The sequence below is a fragment of the Cucurbita pepo genome, chromosome 18 (genome assembly GCF_057944985.1).
Source record: "Cucurbita pepo subsp. pepo isolate OVF chromosome 18, ASM5794498v1, whole genome shotgun sequence".
Lineage (NCBI taxonomy): Eukaryota > Viridiplantae > Streptophyta > Magnoliopsida > Cucurbitales > Cucurbitaceae > Cucurbita > Cucurbita pepo.
The window spans coordinates 1,134,909-1,153,522 of NC_141815.1; the positions used below are offsets into that span (position 1 = coordinate 1,134,909).

Here is an 18,614-nt window from a genome sequence, read left to right on the forward strand (position 1 = left end):
ATGTGGATTTGATGAGGATTTGAAGAGAGGGAGAGATTATAAAGAAGCTGAATCCTTTGGTTTCAAAATTCAGTTGAAACTGTCCAAAACTTGGTGGCACACAAGACAGGAGCTCGGAGACATTTAAGGTTGTTCTGTTTTTCTTTACTAAAAATGGAAGCTTGCCCTTGTCCATTTTTAACCAATATTGTTATCAAAATTAAAGATTTTGAGGAGAGACGTATTAGATATTGTTTAATGTAGGAGACCAAAAATATTATAGTGTTACTGTTGTTATGTAATGTCTTTGGGTCGGGAACGAGAAGAATAGCATGAATGAATATAAAAATGATCGGTGAGTAGCCCACTTGGAAAGTCACTGTTACTTAACGTAGAAAATGTGTCGTATGTGGGCTAACCACCTACGACATATGTAATATATATATGTGGGCTAGTCATAAATGACTTTCAATTATATCTCGGGGGCAGTTGATAATGTGTCATGATATCACTACGATAATGTGTCATGTGTGATATATATATATATGTGTGTGTGTGTGTGTGGGCTAGCCATAAATGCCTTTCAATCATATCTCGGGGCAGTTGATAATGTGTCATGATATATATATGATATCACTACGATAGTGTGTGTGTGGGGGCTAGCCATAAATGGCTTTCAATCATATCTCGAGGCAGTTGATAATGTGTCATGTGTGATATATATATATGTGTGGGCTAGCCATAAATGGCTTTGAATCATATCTCGGGCAGTTGATAATGTGTCGTGACTGCATGCCTATCGACTACGATATATATGTGAGCTAGTCATAACTCTCAATCACATTTATGAACGGTTGAGTCCCTTAGGTTAAATTAAAGAACATTGTTATCAAAATTAAAGATTCTGAGTAGAGACGTATTAGATACTGTTTGATGTCGGAGACTAGAAATATTATAGTCTTACTATTATGTAATCTCTTTGTCAGAAGCTATGGAAACTCGGGTATGGTCTGGAAAGAGAAGAATAGCATGAATGAGTATAAAAATACTCGGTGAGTAGCCATTTGCAAGGTCATTGTTACTCAACATAGAAAAATTTATGTGCTTTTGATACTCTGATTCCAAATTTTCAAATGGGTTTTTTTCTAAGTTGAGTCGGGATACTTTATTTTATTAGTACAGTCGAAAGAATCATAAATTATTCTAATTGATAATATTAATCTCGATACCCCCAAAAATAGATCTAATTCCACTTTACGCTCCAAATTTTTTATAACTAAATCAATCTGTCTTGGGCGAAAGAGAAGAGGATACGTCGATCAGGGGAGAGAACGGAGAAATATCATATAACCCGATATATCTGACAAGTCACACTATAGGCCAACGCACGATGCTTCTTCATCTCTAGGACTTGGAAAAGAGATTTTTGGAATACCAATAGGTATTAAAACGAACAAAAAAAGAATTTAGTACTATAGTTCACTTTGATGTGGAAGCGTAACAACGGGTTTATTGTCTTAATAAATAAGATTGGCCTTTCTTATCATATTTTATCGACACATTTTGGGCCTCAATTGTCCATTCAAATTTACCTTGAAGCATAACAATCATACTTCTAAGCTTAACTAGTCTCGATGTGCAAGTAGCTAGAACCCCGTCAAGCCAACTAAGTTGTTTATGTTTGTATAAGGAAAAAGGGGGCGAGAATTCCGACGACTCACCGGAATTCTCGTACCCTCACCCTACACGTTTCTCTAACACCAAGAACATGCCAACGACCTTCAGAAGCACCTCACAGAATCCACCTGCAATGAAAAATAGTAGGATATAGAGGGAAAACAAGGGAGAAGAAGAAAAGCCTGTTGAATTACCTTGCGATGAACACGACGCCAACAACCACCCCATCGAGACTCACTACATCATATGGTGTAGAGAACGCCATGGAAGAGAGGACTAACGAGCCAAGAAATACCTTGATGCACATGAGTGATTACCACCAATCGGTGTTGTAGCTTTGTTAAGAATAAAGGTTCGTTGAGACTTCGAGAAAAGAAAACTTATTGTTGATATATTCATCGAGTCATATTTTTAAACATAGTTCTCATTTCCAATTATAGGAAAGAAAAACATATCCAAAGATTTAAATTTCTAAGCCTATAACATATGGATGTTTAATTACTCAATCCCAATGTGAATTTAACCCCGGTTTTTGGTAACCATGTTCGACCGTTAATGAAGCGCATAGGAGTGAAGAACCTAGCTACAGCGGTGTCTCGGATATTGTGGTACCCGGGCCATTTGACCCGACCCGAAAGGGATGCACCGGGTCCATAGTTTTTGAACTCTCCATACCACAATGTGCCTAAAGCAAAATTACCATACCACTCAAGCCATCCTCTAGGTTGTACCAAGCCACTCATGTAAGTGTTCAAGAAGACTGTCCTTGAGTATAGCTTCCATGGTCTTCCAAGATATGTTGGTTGAGTTGCGTAAATAAAGCTGTCTTGGATAGAAAACCCCGTACTCTGGTGCGGGGATTTTCGACCTTGAGCGGTGATCGTGACCTTCTGAAGCGGGAGCGGAACTCTAGTGTAGATATTACATTTTTGGAACACTGCTGCCCCGTTGCCAAAGATGTAGTCTATCGTGCCGTAAATGTTACATTCCCTGTAAAATTGGCGTAGGGAGTGGACGTAGAGCGTGTCTTGATAGCCTTCGAAGCTGCACCGATAAAAGGCTGATTGATCAGAGTCGACTCGAAGTGCCACTGCCTGATGGTTTTGTGGTCCAGCCGTGTTGCGAAATGTCATGTCTCTTGCTATGAATCCCTTCCCGGAAACAGCTACATAGAAAAACATGTCAGTCTTAAACCGAGTCAAAACAATATCATGATAAAAATCACGACTCTCTACATTGGTATGACATTATCCACTTTTAGCAAGAGCTTTGTTTTGATTTTCCCAAAATGTCTCATACCAATGGAGACTTATAAACCCATGATTTTCCACTAAATTAACCAATGTGGGACTCCCTCCCAACGACTCAATACATCATGCATATAACTACTCACCAACCGTTGCAGTTCTAAACGTAGTCCATCCTTGAAGAAAATTGCGACTTCCCGTCACTACCGTTTCTCCGACACCATCTCCGATAAACATTATGTTGGTTTTCTTTCGCTTCATGTCGATATTTTCTTTGTAAACTCCCTTCTTTATATATATGATGTACCTTCTATTGCTATAATTTGGAGCTTCGTTTACCGCCTCCGTGATGGAACGAAAATCTCCGCTTCCATCCAAAGCAACAATTGCATCGACACGAGCGCTACGTGGATGAGATTTAACGAGCTCATGCTCGTTATCCGTCATCCAATCTGGAAATTCCAAACTCTTGGTTATCTCTATCGTTTCATTCCGTGGGGGTTGAAACGGCGAGCTGTGTAATTGAGTATACAATGCCAAGACATTGCTAATGAGAAGCGTAACTTGCTTCAAACTACCTCTAATGAAGCCTACAAGATGTCTGTCCGTGCCCTCAAAGCCTTCAAGGCATGTGTCTTGGTTGCTAAGAGCAGCACTCAGCCATGCTTTTAGATTCCCTTCGTCCGGAGCCTCGTTTTTTCCTGTACGAATCCTTTTCATCTCGGCTAACGACCAAGCAAGCTCGGAAACAGAGAAATCGAGAAGCTCCTTGCAGTCCTCGATCGCCATTTCTTCCCGGTAGCTAAACGAGAACGTGCTGAACTTTGTTATGGACTCTATGGCTCGTCTCGCTTCGTTAAGCGTTGCTCTAATTGCAGCACTCAAGACAGAGCTTGGATTTGAGTTGACACTTCGTCCTAGCTCATGTTGTATGTTCGAAATGCACGAATTTCGATCTTCCATATCGGAACAAATCTGAGAAATCATAGACTGTGTAACGTTATTTTGCTCGTTCGGGTAGATAACATCGACGCACGAAACTCGTAATGTAGGAAGGAGGATGCATATAAAAAGATGAATGGCTAAAGAAACTCTTAACATGATTGAAAAGGAAGGAAAAGAAGGAGATTTTTTTCCTCGTGTGTGGGAAACTTTTGCACATATATAATAAAAAAAAGCAGAGGAATTGATTGAATATACCTTTTCTCTTGACATGGTTCAAGTTATGCTTCGCTTTATTCCTTCCCATTGGATTCTTCTCTAAAGCCTCATGGTGAAGAAAAAACTGAAACATGTAGTAGAAAGACGTCAAGTAATGAATCTATTCGTAAATGATTCCCCAATGTCACTATTGCAATCCCACGTCGTTGAAGGGAACGAAATAGTTCGATAGATATCAATTTATATGCATCTCATGCTCAAAATGGACAATATCGTATCATTGTGGAGGTTTGTGATTCCTAACTAGTATCAGAATCATGCCCTTAACTTAGCCATGTCAATAGAATCCTAAAGTGTTAAACAAACAAGTTGTGTGTCTCGAAAATGTAGTCAAAAGTGACTAAGCGTCAAACAAATGGTGTACTTTGTTCGAGGGCTCCATACGCTTCAGGGGAGGCTCTATGGTGTACTTTGTTCGAGGGGAGGATTGTCGGGAGAGGAGTCCCACATCGGCTAATTAATGGGTTGATCCTGGGTTTATAAGTAAGGAATCCTATCTCCATTGGTATGAGTCTTTTGGGAAAATCAAAAGCAAAGCCATGAGAGTTTATGCTCAAAGTAGACAATATCATATCATTGTGAAAGTTCGTGATTCCTAACATGGTATCAGAGTCATGCCCTTAACTTAGTCATGTCAATAGAATCCTCAAATGTCGAACAAAGAAGTTATATACCTCGAAAATGTAATTAAAAGTGACTAAGTGTCGAACAAAGGGTGTACTTTGTTCGAGGGCTCTATATGCCTCAGGTGAGGCTCTATGATGTACTTTGTTCGAGGGGAGGATTGTTGGAAGAGGAGTCCCACATCAGCTAATTAAGGGGTTGATCATGAGTTTATAAGTAAGGAATACTATCTCCATTGGTACAAGCCCTTTTGGAAAAACCAAAAGCAAAGCCGTGAGAGCTTATGCTCAAAGTGGACAATATCATATCATTGTGAAGGTCCGTGATTCCTAACATAGTATCAGAGTCATGCCCTTAACTTAGTATGTCAATAGAATCCTCAAATGTTGAACAAGGGGACTAAGTGTCGAACAAAGGGTGTACTTTGTTCTTTGTTCGAGGAGAGGAGTCCCACATCGGCTAATTAAGGGATTGATCGTGGGTTTATAAGTAAGGAATCCTATCTCTATTGGTATGAGTCTTTTGGGAAAACCAAAAGCAAAGTCACGAGAGTTTATGCTCAAAGTGGACAATATCATATCATTGTGAAGGTCCGTGATTCCTAACATAGTATCAGAGCCATGCCCTTAACTTAGTATGTCAATAGAATCCTCAAATGTTGAACAAAGGGTGTACTTTGTTCGAGGAGAGGAGTCCCACATCGACTAATTAAGGGATTGATCGTGGGTTTATAAGTAAAGAATACTATCTCCATTGGTATGAGGCATTTTGGGAAACCAAAAGCAAAGTCACGCGAGCTTATTCTCAAAGTAGACAACATCATATCACTGTGGAGGTTCGTGATTCCTAACATACATATCGAACATGACAAACAAGTATGCACAAGAAATCTAATCCAGCAACCCCAAGCATTCAGAATTTCAAGCATATATGAGGAGAGCACAAACCTGAAAGATGCATGCAACTAGAGTTTCTTGATATGGAGGCAAGCAGGTTCATTAAAAGCACTTTAAAGGATTCTAAACTACAAAAATAATGGCTGATATTTAGCCAAATATTATGAAGATTTGAAAAGTGATTTAAAATAGTTAAAGACACTCTTTAGCATAGTGAATAAACAATCCCTTTACTTTAGAAGCTACTTTCTGAAAGGTAGGGAATAAGATAAGCAAATAGCTTACTATTATAACAATTACTTCATAATGAAATCCATGTACCTGTTGCAAATTCTGAGCGTAAAGGTGCCCAAATTGTGATCACTGTTTCAAATCCAAATCTACTGATCTTTTACAACCGGAAAGAACGCTGCCCCGTGTCTGGCTCTGATACCGTTTGTAGCAGCCTAAGTCCACCGCTAGTAGCTATTGTTCTCTTTGAGCTTTCCCTTTCAGATTTTCACTCAACGTTTTAAAATGCGTCCGTCAGGGAGAGGTTTCCACACCCTTATAAGGAATGTTTCGTTCACCTCTCCAACCGATGTGGGATCTCACAATCCATCCTCCTTGGGAGCCTAGCATCTTCATTGGCCCACTACCCGGTGTCTGGGTCTGATACCATTTGTAGCAACCCAAGCCCACTGCTAGTAGATATTGTCTTCTCTGGGCTTCCCCTCAAGGTTTTAAAACACGCCCGTTAAGGAGAGGTTTCCACACCCTTGTAAGGAATGTTTCGTTCCCCTCTCCAACCGATGTGGGATCTCACAATCCATCCCCCTTGGGAGCCCAGCGTCCTTGCTGGCACACTACCCGATGTCTGGCTCTGATACCATTTATAGCAGCCTAAGCCCACCGCTAGCAGATATGTCCTTTTTGAGCTTTCCTTTCCGGACTTCCCCTCAAGGTTTTAAAACGCATCCGTTAGGGAGAGGTTTCCACACCCTTATAAAGAATGTTTCGTTCCCCTCTCTGATCGATGTGGGATCTCATAATCCATCTGTAACGACCCTAAATTTACACATATCTAGAGTCGCCACTAACGTCTCATGCTCATCTCTAATGCAGAATAAAAACCTAAGCATGCTCATCTTTATTAGCGGAAAAATTTAAAACTTCAGAATACATTAAAACATTGGAAAACACTGCCGGACTTACGTGTTTCAAGCATCGTGTTGGAGTTCAAAAAGATAAAATAAAACGATTACAAATTAATTAATATAAATGAATGAAATGCAAACGCCCTATCCTAACCAAGACTAGGAATTAAATATGCAACTATCCTATGCACGCGCCACAGTCTCTAATCACGATGCCACCGTCAACCGTACATGGGAGCCTTGCCTTTACCTGAAAAACAATATGGCACACGGTCTGAGTATTTCGAAGAAATACTCAGTAAGTGACCCCACTATAGGGGCCATGCTAATGCAAACACATGCAATCATGAATAGGGACCTATCTCTAATCATCTTAGGGGTGGCCTCCAGTCTCGGACAAATTGGATGTGTAGTACTTCCCTACACACGACTCACACGTGCGAGTGTGAGTCCCCAGGGCGCTCGCACACCCCCTGGACCCTCTGGTCAAGCTAATCTGTAGCGACGTCCGGAGGTCAGCGGAACCCCATAGTGTCATGCGCCTCATGAACACCCTCATCTGTGTGCTTTCGCACCTGTGCGCATTCGCGCTCATCATAAGGTGCGCGTCCGCACTCATCATCTCTAGGGGAAGTAGCCCTATGCTTATGAACATACAAAATGCATGAGGTCCCTCTAAATCCATCGTAATGTCTCTTCTGACACAACTCTCTAGTCTCATCTCTTTGTTACTCTAGGTAACGCATATCGTGGATATTTATATTAATATCATTTTCATGCTCTTAGGGTTGTGTCCTACGTCGATCTAACGACATGATGCAATATGGCACTCATCATCATCTAGCATGCTCAATATGGAAAACATCATCATATTAAGGTAAAAATCATGCAATCATCATGCTCATCATAATGACATATTAAGCGTCACTCAACAAAATATGTATAAACTGGCACATATCATCAAGCATCATACAATTTATTTAGCCTATCCTATAGTAAGGCCACTTACTTGGTTGGCTTCGGCCGAAGTACTCCCTAAATAGCTAAACGTAAGCTCCCGTTCCGTGAGAGTTGCTTCCTACTTCGCTGGGGTTTGTTTCCTATCACACCGTTCACCACTTTCCGTTAGTATTTCACAATTAATTTACCTAATTTAATAAATGTGAAATACGGCTCTAAAACGGCCTCGGATACCTTAATCGGGGCCGAAAATAGATCCGGGAGGGTCGAAACAGTGGAAACTGGGCTGAAAACAGGTGAGCCGAGCCGAACAGCCGCTGGAGCCGCCGGAGGAGCCGCCGGAGCGTCACCGGAGGGAGCCCGAACCGTTTGCGCCGAGCCGAGCCGAGGACTGCCGCGCCGCTGTGTGACACGTGGCCACATCAGAGAAAGCCACGTCGGGCGGTAGTGTCGGGTCGAAGCGCGGGTCGCAGTCCGGTTCGGGTCGTGGTTCGGGTCGCGGGCTGTGGAAGGCTACTGGGCCAAGGCTAAACGTTGGGCCTCGGCTTACTAGGCTGGGCCGCAAGTGTTTGGTTTGCAGGCCGGCTCAATTGGACCGTGGGTCTAGTCTGGGTTGGTTCAACTGAACCGTAGCTTCTGGGCCGGTTTGAGGTTTGGGCCGCTGTAGTTGGGCTGGGCCGAAGGCAGAGGCCAAGGGAGGAACGGGCTGGCTCTCCCGGGTTCTGGGTTCGGGTTGACCCGGATCCGTGGATCTCGTCTTCCTTACCCGACTTTGGCCGATTTTCCGGCGAGTTTTCTCTCTCCTTCCCGCGGCGTTTCCGTTGCCGATTTTGGTCCTCTTCCTTCCCTTTTCCTCTTTGTTCGTCGTCCTTCTTTCCTTTTTGGGAGTTTTGGGGCCTAAAAGCTCCTAAAAGCCATAGATCTAAGAATCGATTAAGAAACCTAACTTTCCGACCTCGGTTACCGATGACGACGCTTACGAAATAACACAAAATGCACCCTGAGTTATTGTGCTTTCGTTAGGGATCTCTCTTACCGTAGTAACAGGTCGTTTGGTGTCGGTTTAAGGGTGGTTTGAGGGCTCGTCGAAGAAACTGAACACTCGCCGACGTTTGTCCGAAATCTCTCTCTCTCTCCAAATTTTCTCTCTTTTCTCCCTTCGCAGGTGTTCTGAAGATGCTGGGCTGAGGGTGGGCGTGCTGTGGCCGTCGTTTCGCGTGGGTTCTGCGAAACTCGGCGGTCGCCGAAAATCTTGCGGGTTTTCCGACGACTGGGTTTTTTTTTTTTTTTTCATTTATTTATTATATATATATATATTTTCTTTTTCTTTCTTTCTTTCCCGGGTCGTTACACCATCCCCTTGGGAGCCCAACATCCTTGCTGGCACACTACTCGATGTCTGGCTCTGATACCATTTGTAGCAGCCTAAGCCCACCGCTAGCAAATATGTCCTCTCTGGGTTTTCCCTTCCGGACTTCCCCTTAAGGTTTTAAAATGCGTCCGTTAGAGAGAAATTTTCACACCCTTATGAGTAATGTTTCGTTCCCTTCACCAACCGATGTGAAATCTCACAATCCATCCTATTTTGTAGCTTCCCCTCAAGGGTTTAGTACTATTTGTAGCAACCAAAGCCTACCAGTAGCAAATATTGTCTTCTACCCAAGCCTACTACTAGCAAATATTGTCTTCTACCCAAGTCTATCGCTAGCAGATATTGTCTACTACCCAAGCCTACCGCTAGCCGATATTGTCCTTTTTTACGCATCCGTTAGGGAGAGGTTTCCACACCCTTATAAAGAATGTTTTGTTCCCCTCTTCAACCGATGTGAGATATCACAGTAGCCATGTTCAAGATAATGCAAACCAACATTGTCAACTGAAGACCACCATAACCAAAATCTCAAGCTTTGGCAATGAAGATACAGAACGTAGCGAGTCATTTTTCAAATGTATTAACCTCATATCAAGTTCAGTTCACAAATTTTAACTATAATACTGTATTGCCAAAAGAAAATGATCGGAACTGCTTGGCCGATGATTTTTAAAAAATCTAAAACAAAATTTCAATGAGAATATGTGCCCTGATTTTCAAGAACAATTGCACTTGTTCTTCAAGTGGAAGAACATAACGATCTTAAATTTTCTAATCCACTTAATAATCCTAGTTCTTGAGAAGCGTCTTAAAACCAGATGCTTATTGCAAGGAAAATATCAACAATAAAATTTAAAACAAAATTTCAATGAGAATATGTGCCCTGATTTTCAAGAATAACTGCACTTGTTCTTCAAGTGGAAGAACATAGCGATCTTAAATTTTCTAATCCACTTAATAATCCTAGTTCTGAGAAGCGTCTTAAAACCAGATGCTTATGAATTTTGCAACGAAAACATCAACTATTTTGCAGCGCTTAGAACATTTCGCTTCACGAATTGAAACTTGAAATTAGAAATTTCGCTACATTCGCAACAAAAAACCAGAAGTAAAACAGATCAAGAAAAGCTTGAGATAAGAGAGATCAAGAACCTTCAAATCGGAGCACTTCGTACACCAAAGCTCAACGTCGAGACTAGAAACCTGCAAACACACTTCGAAGGAACCTCCTATTATCAAATTTGATTCGAGATATTAAGTTTGGATTACATATCTATAATTGTGAGCCTCCCGCCCATGGAGCACTCGAGCCCTCGAACAGTCTTCCCTTTATCGAGGTTCGACCCTTCTTTTGGAGTCTTCGAACAAAGTACATCATTTATTCAGCACTTTAGTCACTTTTGACTATAACTTCGAAGACTCACAATACATTTGAGGATTTTATTGACATGATTAAGTTGCATGGCTTTGATACCATGGTAGGAATCACGACTCTCCACAATGGTATGATATTGTCCGAGTATAAGCTCTATGACTTTGTTTTGGGCTTACCCAAAAGGTTTATAGTATTCCTTGCTTATAAACTCATGATCATTTCCTAAATTAGTCGGGAACAATCCTGAACAATCCAATCTCACCTTCTTCAACCCCTCACAATTGGACGCGGCCGTCAATTTCCAATCCCAGACCTCCAACTGTACCACGTCAGAAAATTAGCAACCTCGTGCAAGCCGCCATCATTGTCTCCAATCCGATGAGATTCATAGGTTAAATGAACATCTCTAAATATTAATATTTTGTGTGACGTTAAGAGGTAAAAAGGAGAAAACAAGACATTATTAGACATAATCACTTAAAAAAAAAAATAGCCCTAATAAGATTTTGGTTAGGATATGCAATGAAAACAACTATAAGATCCCACATTGACGAGGGGACGAAACATTTTTTTTTTGTAATGGTGTGAAAATTTCTTTAGCGGCGCGTGCCAGGGAGGACGCTAGGCCTTAAAGGGAGTGGACACTAGACGGTGTGACAAAGAGGACGCTAGCCCCAAATGGGGTGGATACTAGGGGTGTACATGGTCCGAGTTGAGTTGGGTTGGGTTAGGTTAAGAGATTTTTTTGATCCAACCAAAAGTTCGGTTTGGTTGGATTGGTAACCCAACCCAACCCTCTATATTTTTGAGTTGGGTTGTCAAATTTTATTAATCCACAATTTATAATTATTCGGATACAATGATAAAATATATTAAAAGTTCACAAATCAAACTATAATTATCCAAAAAAAAATATCAATAAAAAAGAACGAGTGAAAGTTGTTACATATTAACACAGTTCAACGTTATCATAACACTAAAAATAACTCAATATTGACATTAATTAAAAATATATACAAATAGATAAAAAAAAAAACAAATAAATAAATTCAATAAAAAACAGCTTGCAAAATTGTTACATATTAACATAGTTCAACACTGTCATAAAACTAAAAACAACTCAATACTCATTTCTTTAGAATTTGTATAATGAAATTAATTAAAAATATATATAATAAATTATACCCACAAAAAACATGTGTTTGCCTAGCATCGAACTCGGACATGAGTGTTGTTCTACGAAGGTTTTGTCCCACGAACTCGCAACCAAACCTGTTCGAGTTTAGAAAAATGAACTCAACTCTACTCGAAATGCTAATCCATCCCAACCCAACCCTTATAGTTCGGGTTAGGTTGGTCCGGGTTGTCAGGTTGAATGTACATCCCTAGTAAACACCGAGCAATATATCAGCTAAGACGCTGAGATCCGAAGAAATGAATTGTGAGATCCCCACATCGATTGGAGAGAAACGAGTATGACACTAATCACGAAGGAGTAGATTACGAGATCTCACATCCGTTAGAGAAGGAAATGAAACTTTTATTTATAATTTAAAAAGTTATAGAACTCATTAATAAAAAAAATTATAAGATATATAACAATTTAGTTCACAAAAAATGCCTTTAAATATTCTATTTCTTAAAAACTCGATATGGGGTTATTATCGTCATTTCACAACATCTTTCCCCTGGCGCCCCTTCTATATAAGAAGGATCTTACCGGCTAGGGTTTTACACCAAAGGTTCTTCACATATCATTTTCTGAATGCTTGTTTTTGTTCATGCGCCGTCGAAGTTTCAGTAGATTTCAGCGTTTTTTCTTCAAATTCTGGGGTTATATCTCAAATCTCGCACATAGTTCTTCTTGGAAATTTGTTTCTTTTTGAAGTTGTTTCCAGGATTTTATTTGTGCGTACAGCAAATCATCCTTTCTGCTTGAGCCATCTCTCTCTTTTCCATAGAGATTTGCTCCAATGTAACTGGATTATATCAATTTCATTCATCCCCGAATTATTTCTTGAATTCAGTATTCGATTATTTTGCTGATTGTTTAGGATTGCGAGTGATTGCCTATTTGTAAGCATGCTCAACCTCGCGATATTCCATCGATTGTTTCGTCAAACGGTTAAATCTCCGGTGATTTCTTGGCTTTAATCTGGTTTTCGACGTATTTTCCCTTAGTTTCCTTACACATTAGGTTTTTTCGAGTTCAAATCAGTGGAAATCGATTATTCCTAGGTTTGAATAGGTTTCCACCAGACGATCTGTTCGTAACATTATTGTTTTCTTTCATTTTACGGCTGATGATAAATTGTTAGTTTAGTTCATTGACGGATTTGCTTACATGAGCTGATTATTGTAGCGAATCTCACCAAGGATGTGAGTTTATAGAGATCGTCCAATCAATGGCATTTTGATTAGATTCATTCTGTAGATGTGTTCTTGCCTTTGACACAGTGTTCAACATATCAAGTTTTCTTGCATCCTTATGAAGCTAAAGATCCAGATATGAAATGATTATGTTTTTCACGGATCTGAGCTTAGCTGCTTAGCTTTACATTCCCCTACAGAAATTAAATATATTAGTGCATTGTCTTGGCCAGGATAATGCTGCAGATCTGATCAAGAACTTCAGGCATTTGTCATTGGATTAAGTTTTCATGTTTTAACATTATCTGCTGCAATGTTGAACATAATTTGTGCTAGGCCATAGAGATTGATCCATTGCTTTTGTAAAGATGATTTTAAGATTGATTTGCATAGGTCATTGATGTTGGATGATGGAAGTCCCACATCGACTAATTTAGGGAATGATCATGGGTTTATAAGTGAGGAATGCTAACTCCCTTGGTATGAGGCCTTTTGGGCAAACACAAAGTAAAGCCATGAGAGCTTATGTTCAAAGTGAACAATATCATACCATTGTGGAGAGTTGTGTTCGTCTAACATGGTATCAGAGTCATGCTTTAAACTTAGTCGTGCTAATAAATTAGTAAATTCTCAAATATCGAACAAAGAACTCCTAAAGAAAAGAGTCAGCAGTCAAAAATGACTAAGACTCCAAAGGAGTCGAGCCTCGATTAAGGGGAGGCGCACTTTGTTCGAGGGGAGGTGTTGAATGATGGAAGTCCCACATCGACTAATTTAAGGAATGATCATGGGTTTATAAGTGAGGAATGCTAACTCTATTGGTATGAGGCCTTTTGGGCAAGTACAAAGTAAAGCCATGAGAACTTATGCTCAAAGTGGACAATATCATACCATTGTGGAGAGTTGTGTTCGTCTAACAATTGAAACGGGTGCTGCTGCAAGTTTTGGTGGGATCTCCCTTTTCAAATAATTCAATGTGCTGTTGCAGATTTGCATATAGACCATATTGGATATTCTCTCACAACGAATGAAGAACGCATTATTTGAACATTATTTGAACGTATCCATATTCTATTACAAATTCAATAAAAATAATCAATTTAGTTTCAATGGTGTGATTTCTTTTTGAAACAAAATAAGTCATTAATTTTTAGTTTTCTTTTCCATATTCAAGTCAAATTTTGCATCTACTAGGGAGAGGTTTCTATCTCTACTAGGGAGAGGTTTCTATCTCTACTAGGGAGAGGTTTCTATCTCTACTAGGGAGAGGTTTCTATCTCTACTAGGGAGAGGTTTCTATCTCTACTAGGGAGAGGTTTCTATCTCTACTAGGGAGAGGTTTCTATCTCTACTAGGGAGAGGTTTCTATCTCTACTAGGGAGAGGTTTCTATCTCTACTAGGGAGAGGTTTCTATCTCTACTAGGGAGAGGTTTCTATCTCTACTAGGGAGAGGTTTCTATCTCTACTAGGGAGAGGTTTCTATCTCTACTAGGGAGAGGTTTCTATCTCTACTAGGGAGAGGTTTCTGAATGCTTGGTTTACCTTTTTGTACTCTTACTTCATTCAACGTCTTGATATGACTTCGATACTATTACTTTGCTACAAGAATATTTTGTTGATATTCGAATAACTTCATAAACAATTTTGATATTTGAATTATCCCACAAGTAAAATTGATGCTTGTGTTAAAATTGAGGAATTTTATAGCTCGAATCTTTGAATTGATGAAAAGGAAGAAACTAAATTCAAAGGAAGAAACTAAAAGGAGGATCTAGACCAAATTGATCAAAAGGAATAGAACCTAGTGAATTGAAAGGAAAAAAAACAAAGGATGATCAATCTAAAACTAGACCTAGAATTATAAGAAACTAAAATTTGGATTACCTTGTTAATCAAATATCTCAATATAAAAATCGTTGTCTAAGATTTGAATCACTCTATGTGCAAGATGGATCATGTGACTAAGACTAAACATGAATAAGAACGTGAAACTTCAATGATTAATTTTATTGCATGTTTGGAATTATTTAAAATATTACATAATTCTATGTAGTTTTAGATAGTGGTATCCCCCTACCCAAGGTTGCCGTTGTTATTTCTCTCTTGCAAGGGTTGGGTTGTTCATTAAAGAAAGCGATTCGTGAGCTGGGTTCAGAATGTCGTGAGACAGTTCGGTCCATATCCGGTGGGGGCGTTAGAGCATTGAGAGAACCTTTCCCTAGTACGAGAGGATTATTGTGCCCACAGTAAATGCTGCTGGGTAAGCCAATTGCGGAGTGGATAACTGCTGAAAGCATCTAAGTAGTAAGCCCACCCCAAGATGAGTGCTCTCCTATTTCGACTTGAAAGCATCTAAGTAGTAAGCCCACCCCAAGATGCTCTCCTATTTCGACTTACCCAAAATCTCTCTCTGCCCTCACTTTCTAAAACCTTCTCTCTGCCCTCACTTTCTAAAACCTTCTCTTAAAACCGAGGCCATCTCTCTAAACCTTCTCTTAAAACCGAGGCCATCTTTCTGCCCTCACTTTCTAAAACCTTCTCTTAAAACCGAGGCCAGAGGCTCGAGCATACGTCGCTTGGCCGTAGGCGAAGTAAGAACGAATTGACTAAGCTCACTTGTCATTGAAAAGTAAGTGCCGTACAATCGCAAGTCCGCTGTCATTAAAAGCGTGATTGTGACAAGTATTTAAAATATTACATAATTTTGTATAGTTTTAGATGGTACGTTTTAGACAGTCACATTGTAGTTGCATTTATTTGGAGACTTTGACTTTCTTAAGTTGATAATTTGAATTTCCTTCGAGAAGTTCATTAGCGTCTCCATCCTTCAACCCTTCCTCACTCTCTCGGCCATTGTTGGTTTACCTTTTCCAAATTAGCTTTCCCATTCTCAATGTGAGGCATCATCAGAATAATGGTACCAAAATTCATATCAAACAACATCCAAGGAGTGTTACACTTGCAATAATCGCTAATCAATCCACAAACTTCCAGGACATGCAATATGATCCAAGTTTTTATGAACATCATCAAATCAAATGGATTCTAGATAGATATCTAACACGAACCGGACACAAAATGGCCATCACACAATCTAACAAAAGGACTATAAAGTCCCGCTGAATAGCATTCGATCGATTCGTAATCAACAGTATTATGGCAGAATCGTAAGCAGAGATGGAACAACTGATAGGTATCTAAAATCTACCAAAATTTGCATTTTGAGTTCAAAATAACACACACTAGGCATTGAATTAGCTTGAAACAACGTAAGATCAAATCAAACCCTGTATCCCCTGCTGTTTCTCTTTCCTCTTGCCCTCTCAAACTTCCTACCCTTCGACCTCACATACGGTTTGCTATGGCTGTGCGGTACACCAGGCGCGGGACCAAAATGCTTCACAGCCTCCCGGGAGTTCTTAGAACCTCTAAGAAGAACCTGCAGATAGAGCAAAAGAATAAAAATGTAGCCAAGAGATGATTCAAACCCCTACAGAACTACTAAACCATTGCTGGAAACTCTTTAGCTTTTTGATCTACAGTCTACAAGAGATGATATATGGATAAACAGTACAATATATTAATCCCAAAGTGTAGCACCAAGTTTAAAATGCAAATGGACTAAATTACTTGGAACGCAAAAAAAGTCGATTCGGCACATTCAAAAACAGTGTTAACAGAAGTATCAATGAAAAGTGCCATACCGTGTTCTGACCCAGTGGAGCCCTCAAAGCAAGCTGGTCGAATGTCAAGCACTCCCCACCAGCCTTCTCAATCCTTGCCCTTGCTGTCTCAGTAAACCTCAGAGCAGCAACTTTCAATGCTGGAACTTCATAGACACGAATATCATCGGTAATAGTCCCAACAACGACGGCAATCTTACTTTCCTATTACATCACAAGGAAATGTGCAGAGTTTCAGATATCTCAAATATGCAAAACACTACAAAACAACCGAAATAAATTTAGAAAACTACAGGATTAACCAACCTTTCCTTTCGTGAACTGGATAAGCCTAGAGAGTGAAAGTGGAGGTTTGTTAACCCTGCTCATAAACAGGCGCTTGAGAATCACAGCATTGAACTTGCTTCCAGTCCGACGAACAAGGAAGCGGTAAAGCTGATAAGAAATAGGAGAAATAATTTGTTTAGTGAATGCAGGCCAGGTGAAATGTGTGTATTTGCAGGAAAACACACAAGTAGAAAAACGTACTACACTTCATGCAAGTACTTATTTTGTAAAATAACAAACAACAAAAGTATGCATAAAATACATGGAAGGTAAATTAAGTACCCTCCCCTCTCCCACGACAGAATCACCATAAAAAACGATGCCCATCCATCTCACTTAAGAGCAAGATATGCAAACGAGCTCAAAATATAGAAATATTGGAGCCAGTTCCCTCAGAACAATTAAAGTAAAGATTAATCACAAAGTGATCAGCATTAGCATGGTCAAGTTAATCATCACTGGGAACATTTTATTCTTTTCCAACAAAATCAAACAAGTATAGCTCATGCAAATCGAGGTATGTCGATATTCAGTACCCAAAAAGGGCAAGTAATAGAGGTAACATAGCATTTTAGGTATTAAAAAAGTATTAACAAAAAAGCAAATGCAGTAAAAGAGTGCACTTACGTTTGGGTATTTCCTAATCCCAAAAAAGTTTCAATAATTCACTTCAATAAAAAATGACACTAATACTGGACGTAAGGCTCAGATATTATGGGTAAAAGACTATTCCCCGACCTACAAAAGATCTCATCATGAGCTGGGATTCACAAATATCATCAAAGCAGATAGATCAGTCATCGAAACCAATTCGTTCGATAGAAATAAAAAAACAAAAATTAGGCATTTATAAACTGCTAGCAATTTAAAACGGATTTGACAACCGCAACGCAGACAGACCGAAATTAAACTTAGAAGATGAATCAAATAATGAGGGAAAACTCCGTTTACAGAAACCAAAAATCCAACCGACTGACATTTCAGTTAATGTTAAATGGAAGCATCTCAAAGACAATCCAACAAAACACAATTAAGCGACTCAAACAATCAAGCATATTTAAGAATCAATAGATCAAATAAAAGTGCATATGAACGGGAAATATCAATTAACATGTACCTTGACGAGTAACTTGAGATAGATATCATCAGATTTGGGCGCAGTCCTCTTGGTCTTCTTGCTCTTACCTCCTGCGACGAGATCGATCCCCTAATCACAGCAACAAGTAAAATCCAAACAAGAAATACAAATCAGCCACTAAAGGTGGAAATTCAAACAGAGAAGGCAGTGATTAAGTAAAGAGATTTAGAGGCTACCATTGTAGCTCTCTGAGTTTGCGAGCTGCGTTCTGCTGCCGGTGCTGAAGGAAGACGAAGGTGAAAACTAGGGTTTTAAATTCCTTTTATAGTGCTGGATCGCCCCTTGTCCATGGTGGGCTGGACCGGGCCAGGAAGACGGCCCGTTTTAAAATTAGCCATAAAAAGAAAATAAATAAATAAATAAATAATTCATAATTAATTTTTTAATTTTTTAATTTTTTAATTATTTAATTTTGTTATATATATTAGGGTTTCTACCTATTGTTGAAGTATCTAATGTAGAGTCGGTGTGTATGAAATTGATACCTCTTACATATGAACATATTGTGTACTCGATGAGGCCTCGGGAGCGTGAAAGTAGTATGAGCTTGGTGGGTTTTATACGTGCGGAGGTGATGCTTGCATGACGAGTGTAGAAAAGAATTGGAG

The 18,614-nt window shown here is 39.6% G+C and overlaps 2 protein-coding genes and 2 non-coding genes across 8 annotated transcripts; all 4 read right to left on the reverse strand.

Annotated features, from left to right (window-relative positions):
- Positions 1–2,027: 2,027 nt before the first annotated feature.
- Positions 2,028–6,673, reverse strand: LOC111779955 (Plant invertase/pectin methylesterase inhibitor superfamily). Of its 5 annotated transcripts, none has more exons than XM_087119561.1 (5): positions 5,966–6,673; positions 5,696–5,772; positions 4,104–4,188; positions 3,050–3,878; positions 2,028–2,821 (listed from the first exon to the last, which is right to left on the reverse strand). In XM_087119561.1, exons 3-5 carry the CDS (start codon positions 4,116–4,118, stop codon positions 2,151–2,153), a joined length of 1,515 nt encoding a protein of 504 aa, XP_086975687.1. In that variant the 5' UTR covers positions 4,119–4,188; positions 5,696–5,772; positions 5,966–6,673; the 3' UTR covers positions 2,028–2,150. The 5 variants fall into 5 exon arrangements, with proteins under 5 accessions (XP_086975687.1, XP_086975685.1, XP_023515945.2 ...); XM_087119559.1 differs by having other exon boundaries at positions 3,050–3,893; XM_023660177.2 differs by lacking the exon at positions 5,696–5,772.
- Positions 6,674–15,953: 9,280 nt separating this feature from the next.
- LOC111779966 (large ribosomal subunit protein eL18y) lies at positions 15,954–18,294 on the reverse strand. The gene is made up of 5 exons (XM_023660189.2): positions 18,183–18,294; positions 17,986–18,075; positions 16,848–16,976; positions 16,563–16,745; positions 15,954–16,297 (listed from the first exon to the last, which is right to left on the reverse strand). The coding sequence occupies exons 1-5, from the start codon at positions 18,183–18,185 to the stop codon at positions 16,139–16,141; spliced, it is 564 nt and encodes a 187-aa protein (XP_023515957.1). The 5' UTR covers positions 18,186–18,294; the 3' UTR covers positions 15,954–16,138.
- On the reverse strand, positions 17,254–17,334 carry LOC111780764 (small nucleolar RNA snoR53Y). Its single transcript, XR_002812909.1, has one exon. It is a non-coding gene; the product is annotated as a small nucleolar RNA snoR53Y (small nucleolar RNA).
- On the reverse strand, positions 17,566–17,661 carry LOC111780762 (small nucleolar RNA snoR69Y). The gene has a single exon (XR_002812907.1). It is a non-coding gene; the product is annotated as a small nucleolar RNA snoR69Y (small nucleolar RNA).
- Positions 18,295–18,614: the final 320 nt, after the last annotated feature.

Coding starts and splice junctions, on each gene's coding strand:
- LOC111779955 (XM_023660175.2), bottom strand. CDS start 4,004: ATGTTAAGAGTTTCTTTAGCCATTCATCTTTTTATATGCATCCTCCTT. Junction 2,822..3,049: donor GTTTAGAACTGCAACGGTTG/GTGAGTAGTTAT, acceptor TTTTCTATGTAG/CTGTTTCCGGGAAGGGATTC.
- LOC111779966 (XM_023660189.2), bottom strand. Junction 16,746..16,847: donor TCCAGTTCACGAAAGGAAAG/GTTGGTTAATCC, acceptor GTGATGTAATAG/GAAAGTAAGATTGCCGTCGT. Junction 16,298..16,562: donor CTCCACTGGGTCAGAACACG/GTATGGCACTTT, acceptor CTCTATCTGCAG/GTTCTTCTTAGAGGTTCTAA.